Source organism: Biomphalaria glabrata, chromosome 1 (assembly GCF_947242115.1).
Source record: "Biomphalaria glabrata chromosome 1, xgBioGlab47.1, whole genome shotgun sequence".
Classification (NCBI taxonomy): domain Eukaryota; kingdom Metazoa; phylum Mollusca; class Gastropoda; family Planorbidae; genus Biomphalaria; species Biomphalaria glabrata.
In genome coordinates, this window is record NC_074711.1 from 61585530 (window position 1) to 61600401 (window position 14872).

At 35.5% G+C, this 14872-nt stretch overlaps 1 protein-coding gene across 1 annotated transcript in view; it reads left to right on the forward strand.

The window, feature by feature from the left end:
• The first annotated feature begins 1696 nt into the window (after positions 1 to 1696).
• Positions 1697 to 14872, forward strand: part of LOC106072333 (uncharacterized) — a 71701-nt gene continuing 58525 nt past the window's right edge. The window contains exon 1 of the mRNA XM_056006287.1: positions 1697 to 2172. Within this exon, the coding sequence (XP_055862262.1) occupies positions 2085 to 2172 (88 nt within the window). The 5' untranslated portion in view covers positions 1697 to 2084. The remainder of the gene's footprint in view (positions 2173 to 14872) is intronic.

Below are 14872 nucleotides of genomic sequence, written 5' to 3' on the forward strand. Positions count from 1 at the left end.
TATTTGTACACATTTGTCCTAGCATATGGGATGAGGAATGTGTTAACGATTGGTGAACTAGGTCCATTATTATTTTCATTTTAAAATGGTCTCTTTCTAAATTTAAAACATTGATGACAGGTATAAATTGGATTTTAGAGTTAGATAAAAGAGAAGTAGGCATATTGCAGAGCTCAGATTTCATGGTTTATTATCGAGTTCAATGCAACAAGTCACGATGTAACAAAGTAAGTTTAAAGAAACAGTGATAAATCAATGTACACAAAACATATTGGCAGGTAAACCTGATTCTTTTGGATAAACTTTCCGAATACAAAATTGTTTGACTAATTATAATTTTAAGAAGTTCATCATTGTCTCACCAGACATCTATAGTCTCACTAGACATCTATAGTCTCACCAGACATCTATAGTCTCACTAGACATCTATAGTCTCACCAGACATCTATAGTCTCACTAGACATCTATAGTCTCGACAGACATCTAGAGTCTCACTAGACATGTATAGTCTCACTAGACATCTATAGTCTCACCAGACATCTATAGTCTCACTAGACATCTATAGTCTCACTAGACATCTATAGTCTCACCAGACATCTATAGTCTCACTAGACATCTATAGTCTCACTAGACATCTATAGTCTCACCAGACATCTATAGTCTCACTAGACATCTATAGTCTCGACAGACATCTAGAGTCTCACTAGACATCTATAGTCTCACTAGACATCTATAGTCTCACCAGACATCTATAGTCTCACTAGACATCTATAGTCTCGACAGACATCTAGAGTCTCACTAGACATGTATAGTCTCACTAGACATCTATAGTCTCACCAGACATCTATAGTCTCACTAGACATCTATAGTCTCACTAGACATCTATAGTCTCACCAGACATCTATAGTCTCACTAGACATCTATAGTCTCACTAGACATCTATAGTCTCACCAGACATCTATAGTCTCACTAGACATCTATAGTCTCGACAGACATCTAGAGTCTCACTAGACATCTATAGTCTCGACAGACATCTAGAGTCTCACCAGACATCTATAGTCTCACTAGACATCTATAGTCTCGACAGACATCTATAGTCTCACCAGACATCTATAGTCTCACTAGACATCTATAGTCTCACCAGACATCTATAGTCTCACCAGACATCTATAGTCTCACTAGACATCTATAGTCTCGACAGACATCTATAGTCTCGACAGACATCTAGAGTCTCGACAGACATCTATAGTCTCGACAGACATCTAGAGTCTCGACAGACATCTATAGTCTCGACAGACATCTAGAGTCTCACCAGACATGTATAGTCTCACTAGACATCTATAGTCTCACCAGACATCTAGAGTCTCACTAGACATGTATAGTCTTTTTTTCTAGAAACTAGGTCGATCAACATACACTCATTGATAGTGCTATTTTAAAGAACTTTTAATTAATATAAATATTCTATCGTTTAAAATATCGATGTTTACCCCCTTTTCTTTCTAAAGTTAGTGATATTAGATTGTGACAGGAGAAGGCGTGGCTATGACAGTGCTGTGTGTGAGGAAAGTCTAGCCTATGATGATGTCGCTATGGATGCTGGTGATGCCGAGAGTGAGAGCTTCTGAATTCTGCTGCGTGGGGTAGGGGGTGGTTTGAGAACTTAGGGGAATGACGGGAGAAGGAGTCACCTGTCCTGATGGGGCGCGGGACACACGCCTGCTAAGAACTCTTCCAAGTCTGATATTTTAATCACCCCTCTCGCCACCCAGTCTAGGCCCATGTGTGTGATAGTGAGTAGTTATGCATGTGCGCAATTGATACCAAAGTGAGGCTATAAGGAGCAAGTAACTCGTCTTCAACCACTTGAGAAGATTGAATGTAGAAGGGGAGACAAAAAAGCGAAAGTACTCTGGGGTGAACGAGGATTACAAAGTTTGTGATTCCAAGAAAAGAGAAGATACAAAGGGAGAGAATAACGTCAACAGTTTGAACACTTCAAGAACAGAAACAAGAAAGTTACTTTTATCGAAGAAAAACATCAGAAACGTGTAGGTGTTGGTCAGTAGAGTAGCACCGTTCTAATGGCTAACCAAATCTTAGCAAAGGCTTCAAGCATTATGGCAGTCTTAGCGTGTGTCCTAATTTTCGTAACCTTCGTCCAGTCTCAAGGTAAGTCTCCGAGTATATATATATATCAACTGAACTCTTATAATCACGTTCCATTATTACATGTATCAATCAACGCTGTTCTAATCACCACACAGTATACGTTCTTGTAACTGTTTTAATCACCACATAACATTACCATTATTAGTTCTATCAGCGTGGTCGAGAGGCCAAGTGCGCTTGAACTTGGCTTGGCTGGGGGCTCGAGGTTCGACACCCGACTCGGGCAGGGTTGTGTTTACTGAGCGCCTAAAGGCAGCACGGAAAACCAACTCCTAGATACCCCCTCCCCCCCCCCCCCCCCCCCAACTTCCACAAATGAGATTGGACCAAAAGGGCTCTGAGCATGCTATAAGCATGAAAGTAGCGCTATATAAAAGCTACAACAATAATAATAATAACTTAGGCTGCATTAGTCACCGCATGCTTATATTGAGTTGAAAAACTGTATGTCCTCCAGAATGTTAGCGAATGATATAAAGATATATGAACACTTTTTACATGTTGCGAAAAAAAAAGTAAAATCAAGAGGCTAAGAATGTATCAAAAGGGTTTTAATGAAATCATTTTCAATGTTATTAAGCCTAAGCCTAAGCCTAGATAATGTCTAACTACAAAGCTTATATCAACTCTGTGTAGTAAAAAGTGTGTACACGTTATTTCTCCCACACCCATTCTCGGATCAAGCTGAAATTTTGCACAATTATTGACATGAATCAATGAAGTAACCAATAAGACAATTAATTACTGGTGGTTCATTATTTTAATCAATAGCAACAAAGGAACCTAATACTTCAGTATTCACAAATATGTCTAAATTTATAGGCTTTAGTCCCCTTAAATAATTGTCAACGCTATTTCTCCCTCACGCATTCTCCGATCAAGTTGATACTTTAAACAATTATTTATTGTACCTAACAAAACACGCTTCCATAAACACATACTGAATTAGTCAATTGAACATTAATTATTTTGTTTGATATCGAATAAGGGAAATAACCTGTACATTAATTGTAGATAAAGTTTTAAGGACGGAGTTCTTCCACTTTAGATAATAGATAAGCTTAGGTTGTTTTTTTTAAAGGATTTTTTTTATTTTGCTGGATTTAGCTTTTTAGATTTTTTAAGAACTCAAACAATTACCATCATTTAAATAAACGGAACTTATTTTCACAATTATTACGAAGTGACAATCTTAAACATTTGGGGAGGTATTTGTTTTATAAACAAGTCACCACTTACTATCTACAATGAGCCTCAGAATAGAAATAGCCGCTATTAGTTTTATGTAGTGCATCCGTCCGTCCGTAAGATTGCAAAAACTAGAGAAGATATTGAAAACCCGACACCAATATTTAAGATCTTGCAAAGTTTTGGCATAATAACTTTTTTCTTACTGAAAACGAAATGCTGAATGTTTAAAGTAAATATGCAAACAGTTTTTCATAAAATAATATAATTTTAAAAACTATTCCCTTTCATTAGAACAACAATTATATTATCGGTTATCAACAGGCAATACATCACGCCATGTAGGCCCATTTGTACAGATGGCGTACTGCTGTAGTGTGGAATGCCAAAATCCTATTTAAAGGACTATTTGTATTACTTAAGATGTATCTATAAAGTGTGCTTATTATTATTTTAAAACAGAAAGAATGCATTTATTATGTATGTAGGTCTAATGCATGGTAACACAATATCTAATAAGTATTTGGTATTAAACAATGAAGTGCACATTATACAAACTAATACGCAAACAAAGAGAATTCTTCCGTGAGGCCTTAAATGGGAGATCGGCCCTTTACAATAGGATCAATTAGAATTATTAGACGATCCTTAAATAAAATAAGGGATTCCTGCCTTACACTGAACTATATAACATTCAGTTCATTGGGCAAATATGGATATTAACAATGTAATAACACAATCTATCTCCGTGCCCTGTAGTATCAAGTCATTTGGCCTAACAATACAATATTATCAGCTAATTTTTTAATACGCAACGGTGTCATGATGCCAGCACTACGAACTACTGCCTTTACTTTTCCCCAACTCATATTAGAGCTGGGCGGACTCAGAGGCGCCCGAAGATCCCGAAATTAAAAATCCCAGTCTTAACCGCGGTTCGGATGCCAAGCGCCTTACCGCTCAGCCACCGCGCATCCTAGGTAACGCCAACAAGATAATCCGTTATGAGTGTTCTTACAGTCAATCCAGTAACTACTTTTGACAAGTTATAGTTTCAAGTTTATTCTAATAACTTGCTAGGTCTTATTACAAGTAATAAACAACAATCTTGGCTCCTGTGGGCACCTGTGGGCTCCTGTGGGCTCCTGTGGGCTCCTGTGGGCTCCTATGGTAGCTACGTAATGGACCTCATTCACCAATCGTAAACAAGTAACATTTAGCCACTGATAATATTGATAAAACAACGAAAAAACGTATCACGTGATAGCCTTTATAGATTGCGTAATTTGTATAGAAGAGATAGAGAATCACGTGGCTAAATGGTGTTTGTTTACGATTGGTGAATGAGGTCCATTGTATACCACCTTGATTTGTAAGTTCACAATTTTTAGCAATGTGTTGTTTGTAATAGTTTGTATTCTCTCTCTCTCTCCCTCTCTCTGTATATATATATATATATATATATATATATATATATATATATATATATATATATATATATATATATACATATATATATATATATATATATATATATATTTATATATATATATATATTAATAATAATAATAATTTACCAGTGATCTGAATCCTAGAAACAAGATTGTCTATAAGAATTGATACCAATTATTATTACGTGAAAATAATTTCTAGTTCTGAAACTGAATTATTGAGACGAGTTGGATAATGGCGTGCTCCTTAATGGAGTGATAATTTAATACGTTATTTTTTTTTTTGTATCTTTAAATGGAAAAGGAAAGAAAAGGATTGATTAGTGTGGATGCTATGTAGCGAATTTGCAATTTGTTTTTTTTTGCAAACATTAATTGTAATAATATGATTAACATTATATGTGTGATTTAGGTGAGGTTCAAATTGGTGATTACACTCTAATGAGCAGTAATTCTACTTAGAGTTAAACTCATGTTCTCCATGAAAGGAACTATGTCATTTATTTCACGAACATCAAGAAACAACTCACATCCGCTGTAGCTTTGATTTTTTTTTTACATTCATTTTTACAAATCTTACTTGTAGTCTATTCATAGAAACAAGATGGGTAGAGGTTCTCGTATTTTGAAAACGGTTCTAACGTTTTTTCCGCGAAATTTGACAGTGAATGTATATAAGGAAACTATTTATGGTTTGACCGTCTTTTTGTCAATGACATCTTTCCAAATGATCTCAAAGAAAGAATAAAAACATGCAGACATTACGTCACACGGCTTCGGCTGGAAGTTCTTCGCTACGCTCAAATTTTTCTTGGTATTTAAAACGGAGTTGAAGAAGCAGATGTACACGAACATTAAAAAAAACTCAAAGAATCAAGCCAGTCTGGATCAGAGAATGGGAAGATAGGTCGTTGCTCTTTCAGCCGCCATCTGTTTGGTTGACAGGCTTTCCCAGCGACAGCAGGTTTGGATGATGACGCAATAAACCTCTTTATTTCCCTATATAATCTAGATCTATGTATAAATACTCTCTAACCTTGCCCGTGCACATGTCCTAGTAAAACGTTTTGCTTTACTGTCAATAGAAGAACAGTGGAAAGACTAATTGCAATAACGAATCATTATTAAAAGAAATTAAGGCGCAGTGGCCTTGCGGTAAAGCGCTTGGCTTCTGAACCGGGGGTCCCGGATTCGAATCCTGGTAACGACTGGGATTTTTTATTTCGGGATCTTTGGGCGCCTCTGAGTCCACCCAGCTCTAATAGGTATCTGACATTAGTTAGGAAAAAGTAAAGGCAGTTGGTCGTTGCGCTGGCCACATGACACCCTCGTAAACCGTAGGCCACAGAATCAGATGACCTTTACATCGTCTGCCCTATAGACCACTAGGTCTGAAAGGGGAATTTTTTTTTTATAAAAAGAAATAAACGGAATAAGAACCATAATGAAGAAATTATATTAAAAACAACAACAAACAAACAAACAAACAAACAACAAACACATCTTTTTTGTGTCCATACAGTACTTGTTTATCTTGTTTCTATTGCCGTACAATGCAGATCCTCATTTAGTACCTATTGAAGGGTACATTTTATTTTATTTGAAATAAGCAAATAAAACTTAAAAAAAGGATCCGACTAAAATCATGATGACTTAATTAATTTCCGGTCACTTAATCCTCTGGTCACTTCATCCTCTGGTCATTTAGTCCCCAATTTAAAAAAAAATGTATAATTCATTAGATAATTATGTCAGATAAAACTTTGAGATTTGTATTTAATCTAAGGGGATGTGTCCGGTTACTTTTTATTGCTTGACTTGGCTCATTATGGGTTTACTTAATTACAATTACAATTAAGAAGAATTAATGCTAAAAGTACTTTAACTTCAACTTCAGATCCATGAATAACAAATAATACTTAAATATCCAATAGAGCACAAACAATACACAATAAATATTAATATTAATGAACAACCACCAGTCCAGGAAGCAACCTTCCAACCTTCCTGGACCGGGGACAAGACCTCACTGCCTAAGACACTCTCTCGCACATTCAACAAAGACTAACTCATTCAGTTCCTAACATGTGCAAGACTATTCACATCCATAACCTGGGAGTACATAAATAAGGTGATATAACCATCATACCAAAATATCAAAGTAATATATTCACTCTCGCCATCTATCTATATATATAATTGTCTTCTTCGCTCAAGAGTTTGGACGAGAAGAAGAAGTAAAGGAAAGATCACTCTTTTATTTCTGTGGATAGTTATCTCACGAACTTAACGAGCCTTGCGTGTAGCGAAGTCATACAGTATATTATAAAAGTTCTATTTCCTACATAGATCACGCTCAATAGCAAGAATTAACAAATCTTTCAATCTATCTACGAGAATTGTTGAACTAAAGTAATTCTTCATTAGTTTGAGGCGCGAGAAGCTTCTTTCACCAGATTCCAATATTACGGGATAATGCCGTTTTTTTTTATCGCGCGTAGGATTGGCATTTGCCTTATCTAATGACACCCCAAAATGACAATTTTGTCTATATATATTCAGGAGATTCGTATGAGTTTTTTAAAGATTTTAATAATTTCCGGATATTTCCAGGACTTTTTCGTATATTTGGCAATTTCAGGAGATTTTCAGGAGCTCCTGGTAAATTGACAATAGGTCGCGGGAAATCTGTTATAAGTTATACAATGGTTTAATTTAATAATCTATACACCTAGAATTAGCGCGGATCCTATGAAAGTGCGGGGCCCACTGCGGTCACATCAGTGCGGAGCCAACTGCGGTCACCTAAGACCGGCCATGCAAAATAGCGGCGTATGCTACGCCACCGGTCGACTAGTACTTCATAATTCATTAGGTAATTGTGTCAGTTAAAGCTTTTGGAGTGCGTTTCTTTAGAGTCAATATTTCTGGATGATTTAATGTTTCTGATTGTGCTAAAATACATTGCTTATCTTATCATTGCTTATCTTTCCTTTTTATATCTATAATGGCACAAACAGAATCACTTTGCCGGAAAATAAAATACAACTACAGAAATATACTGAAGACATTTTTAGACTTCGTTTCTTTCTATTAATGAACACCTTCAAAACATAAATTCAATAATGCATAATACAGTATTACTTGACATCAGAGACATAAATAAATATAGACTGGCCGATAAAAGAGTTTTATGAAACGAAAATTTGTGACTTGCAATTTTGTGTACTTTATCATACAGCAGTGTAGTTTTGTTTAATCTCTAAACTGAAGATCATGCAACTTTTCAGATTTCGGAAATCCGACAACAATAGATATACATGTTTTCAAGTTACATGAAGTTATTTCCTTTTTCCAGTCTATATTTATATGTCTATGTTTGACAGATATTCTTAGACTATCGATGATGTAACAAATTCCCACTATAATAGCACTTAACTATATAGATGCAACTAAACGACTGAGCTTTTCTATCTTCTTGACTTCAACTTGACTTTCATTAATAATAAACTTCAACTATAAAGAACTCATAACTTATGAACTCACAACAACTTACACACTTTAGAATCTCAAGGACCCGCTACAACTCAAGGGCCACGAATAATCAACTTTACCCCATTTTTTAACCTTTTTAAATATTCTTTTCTAGAATCATAGATAATGATAATTTTTTCCCAAATATTTATCGTATTTTTCACCTACTATCACCTGACCCATACAACTTTTTCCTGACCTCTTTCTCTGGTTGGCCAACCATAATTAACTCTGCGACTTCTTTAACCTGACCCCCGTTTCTAGAAAGAATTTGAATGAGGTCACAGTATCGATTCTTGACAATCACTACCACTAACAAGATTTCTCCATGTAAGTCTAGTCAATAAATATTTATGCTTTGGCAAAAGTTTACTGGAAACAATTTATAACTTTCTCCAAGCAAAGTTTATATAAATTTAATGTGTAACTTTCTCCATGCCAAAGTTGTTTATAAACTTTCTCTATGCAAAAATCTACTTTGTCCCTGTCAGTAAGGTTATTTGTTTCTTTCATTATTATAAATACTATTGAGTAATAAAAACAAATTTTTGCGTGTTAGCCATTTTATCTTCTGCTAGTTACAGAACGAGGCCAAAATGTCGAGAGAATCCATTGATTAGCCCAAGAATAAACGGCCATTTGCAGCCTCTTCAAAATAGACAATTTTGTGTTTAGAGTATTTCATTTGTTATGTACTGTAAACGTCCAATTAGCGAGAGCTCATTAAACTTAAATCTAATTACCATTCATTTTGTCAAGGGACCAGTATTACATACTACGTATGTAAGAGAGAGAGACAGAGAGAAACAGAGAGGGAGAGAAAGAGAGAAAGAAAGAGAGAAAGTCTATATCTTGGTTGATGTGATAGAAATTTAAGCCTCTAGCTACCAGCTGCATTGTCTAATTATTTGTTGTTTAAGTCTTGCCTCAAAACAAGAGGCTGACCTAATGACCAAATCTAACTTGGCTAAAGAAACAAACCTATATATAGAGTTAATAAATAATCTTTCGTTCCGCAATCTTAGCCGATCACATTTTCTTTATAGTTGTCTATGAGCATAAATAACTATACCAGTTAACATCCTTAGTTTTTAGAATTCAACAAGCTTCGCAAGGGACATTGACTGACATTTTTATTTTGGCTTAAAAAAGAAATTATCTTTATTGGCTTGTTATAATTTTGTCTAAAATATGTTTAAAATATTTTCTGTACAATATTTAGGTTAAGTTACACACACACACACAAATACACAGCCAAATTAATCACATTATTTTTTGGGACTGCCATATAGGATGGGAATCAGACAGACGACAATGTTAAAATGTTGACATGTACTCTCAGTGGGAAATCTTGTAAGTCTGAAAATGCAAAGTCTGTATATTTTTAAATTTGGAAATATTCTATTACAGGTTAATTGGAACAGCGGCTTATTCGAACCGAGTCCTAAAAAAACAGAAACAAATGCAAAAGGTTCTTCGCTTGTTTTGACCGATTTTATGTTGAATCTTACCAAGTAATAAGTAATAAGACAAATCAAAACGTACAACGCATATATCGTGCTAATATAAATTTTAATCAATCTAATACGAACTTAAATGCTACGATTTAAATTGCGACAACCAGGCTGCGATTGTTGTTGGAATGACAGAGATACACACATCGGCTGACAAGGAAAGTGATGATGATGTGGTAGATGAATTGGTGCAAGAGGCGACGCCATATTGAGTAAATATTGCATAGAGTAAGGAAATGTAAGGAACTCTTCTTCCCAATCATGTTCAGGTGGTCAAAGTAACCAGATGAGGTCAACGAAATAGTCAATGTGCAGGAGACGTCATGGATACGGTTGAAGGTTGAAGCGATGCAGACGAAAGCTGCAAATCAACTTGGATCGGACAGATTCAGTCTTATGGTCATCTTCAATTAGCTAAATAAAAAAAAAGTTTGTTACTTGCTCAAAAAGGGTCCGTTTCAGGATTTTGAAACAAAGTAACTCACAAGATGAAAGTTTAGAGAAGTGGCCTTTCTCTGTGATTTGTCTATTTAAACATTTCTCTGTGATTTGTCTATTTAAACATTTCTATGTCATTTGTCTATTTAAACATTTCTATGTCATTTGTCTATTTAAACATTTCTATGTCATTTGTCTATTTAAACATTTCTCTGTGATTTGTCTATTTAAACATTTCTATGTCATTTGTCTATTTAAACGTTTCTATGTGATTTGTCTATTTAAACATTTCTATGTCATTTGTCTATTTAAACGTTTCTATGTGATTTGTCTATTTAAACGTTTCTATGTCATTTGTCTATTTAAACATTTCTATGTCATTTGTCTATTTAAACGTTTCTGTGATTTGTCTATTTTATTCGAGGAAGATACGAAATGGTGAAAGATCAGATTGTCGTTAGCTCTTTTTTTTTATCAAGTCCACAAGCGAAGGAAATAGCGATTGTAAAAACCTGTCAAGTGTTCTTCAAGATTATAACACGTCTATTAAGAACATTTGTATTATAAACCTTTGGATCGATCTGCCAAATCAGTTCAATGCAGGCAAGACTCGAAGCAGGACGTTTTGGTGACGCCGTTTTGGGATCTAAATACTGTAGACATGTACAACACAAAACCTTGAGCAAAAATAGCCTCATCACTGTCTTGCGGAATACATAAGACGGCCCCGATCGGTCAGTCAGGGCTCTTGGGAATATATATATATAATTTTGGTAAACCTTTATTTTGGATGGAACTTGTTTCGATATAAGGTACTCTTCTTGCCTTGCGACTTTTAACGCGTCTGTTATTTCGCGTGGTGACAAAATCCCCAATTCGCGCTTTAATAGAAACAAGGTAAAACAAAAAAGTTGCTTGAGTCTTAATTCGAACTCGAGTCTCCATGATGGAGGGCCACTGAGCTATCCAAGAGCTTATAAAAATAGAAGGTTTTATTAGTCTATTGTTGGTTTAAAATGTTTAACGAACAACCTAAATCTACATTAATGTAATTATTGTTACGGATCGCCCGTCGCCGACTTGAACATACAAAACCAAAATCAATGAATTGGATTAATGTCTTGTTATCGACAATGAAGAATTGTGCAAAGTTTCAACTTGATCCGAGTCTAGGAAGTGAGAGAGAAATAAAGTGTAAAAGAGTTTGACCAGACAGACGGAGTGACTTGATAAAAGCTCAATAAAAATTATAGATTCGCTGGGAAATCATTTTTTTTACAAAGCTTATCTCAACTCACTCTGTCTGGTAAAAGGTTTGTACATGTTCTTTCTTCCACACCTAATATTGGATCAAGCTGAAAGTTTGCACAACTATTTTTTACCTCACAAAAAACAAGAATCAATTTAAAAAAAACTTAGTAGTAATTTGCTATTGGTAATTAATTATTTTGTTTGGTATCTCGAACAAGGGAAAGAAGATGTACTTGACTGAAGTAAAAGTATAAGCTGAATTAGTCCCCTTTCCAGGTCGTCGTCTGAGGTTTATTGAACACAAACATGAAATAGAAACAATAGATAACTAAACAATCTTCCAGGTTCATAAGTTCTCGTCAGCAGAGTGGCTTGCGTGTCGGCTTGAGAAGCCTGAGTTGTTCAACGTTTTTATAAATACATTTAAAAAAACGATCACCCAGATACCCCGCTCTTTCCCCGCCATATCTTTTGAACTGGTCCATACAATAGATATGATCATTAAAAAGCATGAAATAGCGCTAAACAAAATCCATTGCTACAAATATTTCTAATCACACACATTTATTATTATTAGTCTAGAGTCTAGATGTGATACAAATTTAACTCTTTATCTCCTAATTGACGATACCAACGTCGATTCGACTCCATTAAATTAAATTAATTTTTAGTTTTATGAATTTTAATTTTCCTCTTTAATTCTATACAAAAATAAAACATTTTCTGATAACAAACAAAAACGTTATTGAAGTTTAATCAAAACAGGATAGCGAAATACAAATGAGCAAAATGAAACATTGGAACATGGAAAATAATTTTGGAGAGAAAGAGTTAATTACCTGACTGATCCAAACTAGTTAATACACTAAATATACACTTTTAAAAAAAAAGTATTTGTATTTTGTTTGTTTTATGTCTGTTGATAAATGTGTTTTCCAAAAACAGAAGATTCTGAAAAATAAGTATACATTTGGTATGTATTTTCATTTAAACTTATTTTAACTATTTAGAAGGCTATTCGTGTATATATGTAACTCTGTTGTCCCATCAATATCTACCATGAGTACGGTTGGACGCCTGCATCTCCTAAAAACTGCAGAAACACGCAATTTATTGTATTACTTTGCTTTTTTTTTAGTTTCCTAATGTTTTTTAAACCTTACCCTTACTGTACCGAGACAAAGGTAACAGAGGATTTCTTTGATTGAAATTCTGTTAAAAAAATAAAACACACACAAAAAACACTTAAATTTGGAATGAAATTGAAATACTGACGCTGAAGACTGATTGGGACAATCACGTGATCACGCCAGGCTTCAAAGGTAAACACAGCAGGGATATTGTTTATTTTCTCTCGGTCTATTGTGATCCACGCTTCCACGCTTATACACCCAGTTGGTAACATCTGTATGACTCTACAGTTGGCAACAAGACCGTAAATCATCCTTGTGAGAAGAAACTCAACTCTAGGCTCAGATTTCCAATTAAAACATGGACTAGGGCCCCGGGTATTTGGGAAGATAATTTGTCAACCTCTTAACTACCATGACCATCACCAGCCTCAGTCAAACAGGATAGAGAGAGTTAAAACAGAAACTTTAAAAATCAATGACTCTTAACAAATATGATGCTTCATCTACAGGTAACTCGCTATACACATATGTACTTTTTTTGTGAGATATATACTGCTACAGGCGAGAGGAGAACCATGATAAACGCACTTTTTATGATTTGCAACAAGATCTGGCAGTCAGGAGAATGGCCCAAACCCTTGACTCAATCACCCATCATCACTCTTCCAAAGAAATGCAATTAATAACTCTGTAGAAACTATCGCACCAACAGCCTTATAAGCCATCATAGCAAAGTACTGTTAAAAATTATCATAAATCGACTAAAACCGATAGCAGACAAAATCATATCAGAAGAACAAGAGAGTTTTAGACAATAAGCAATAATATTGGGGACTAATTTAAAACTACAGTTGTAGTAAGACAAGGCTGCCTACTTTCACCAACGTTTTTCAATATATCTTCAATGAAAGGATAATGGAAGATGCTTTCGAGGGCTATGAAGGTACTGTAAGCATTGGAGGAAGAAGAATTACTAACTTGCGCTTCGCAGATGACATTGGCCTAGCAGGGACATAAGAACTAGCTGACTTGGTGATGCGCATAGACAAGACTTGGTATGTAAATAAATGCCGAAAAAAAAATGATGACCAACAGCCAACAGGGCTTTAAAAGGGGCATTAGTATTGGTGGTGAAAAGCTGACTAGTGTTTGCAGCTTCAAATACCTCGGAGCTATTGTCTCAGATGAAAGAACGAAACCTAAACCACTGGCCCGAATAGCGCAGTCCACAGCAGCCCTTTCAAAACTTAAATAATATGAAAAGACAAAGGCTAATCCCTCGGCACCAAAATCAGACTGATGCGCTCCCATTGCCACAATTTTATATGCTTGTGATTCTTGGACTCTGACTGCAGCGCTAGAGCGGAGGATCCTAGCAATGGAATTGAGATGCTACATAAGGATCCTAGGTATCACATTTAAAGACCGCATCACAAACCAAGAGATTAGAGACAGGGTTATTGCAGCGATTGGACCCCCATGATAACCTGCTAACTATCGTAAAAAACGCAAGCTAAAAATTCATGGCCATATTATAAGGTCTTCGGGGCTCGCAAAGACATTCCTTCAGGGAAAAGAAGAGGCAGACAGATAAAGCGATGGGAGGACTACATTGCTGATTAGGTGTAGATTTCTTCAGCCAGTGTGCTGTAGCCAAGAATACTAACTTATTCATTTCAAGTTATGCTGTACACTCTTCCGTTGGTCCGCTTGTAAAAACGTATGGCTGAAAATGCGAAGAAAGACGTGGGAACTTTCACATTACACCGCAAAGGTAAAATGGCTGTACGGAGATTGAAAAAAAACGTGTATTGTCCTTAAACTCGACGGTCGCCTTACCGACTTTTGGACTCAGCAGCCTAAGTGACTAAAAGCATGCTTTCAGACTAGACGTTTGTTAAGTCAGTCGTACGACTAGGATAGAGGAACCAATCTCAAACCATTACTTTGAAATGTAATGTGGAACAGCAAGTCACTGCAAACTAAAATCTAGTCCAATGAGAAAGCTACAACCAAACAAGTTGAAAATTATTACGCTGATTTTTTTACCGTACGCTCCAAACACGTTGGTGTGCAATCGGACTTAGCAACTGTAACTATGGGTGTATAGTCCTACTTATATTAGACAGGCAGGTCCGTATCCTTATATTACTTATATTTTTTTAAATTGTGTAATGCACACAGTGAAGAG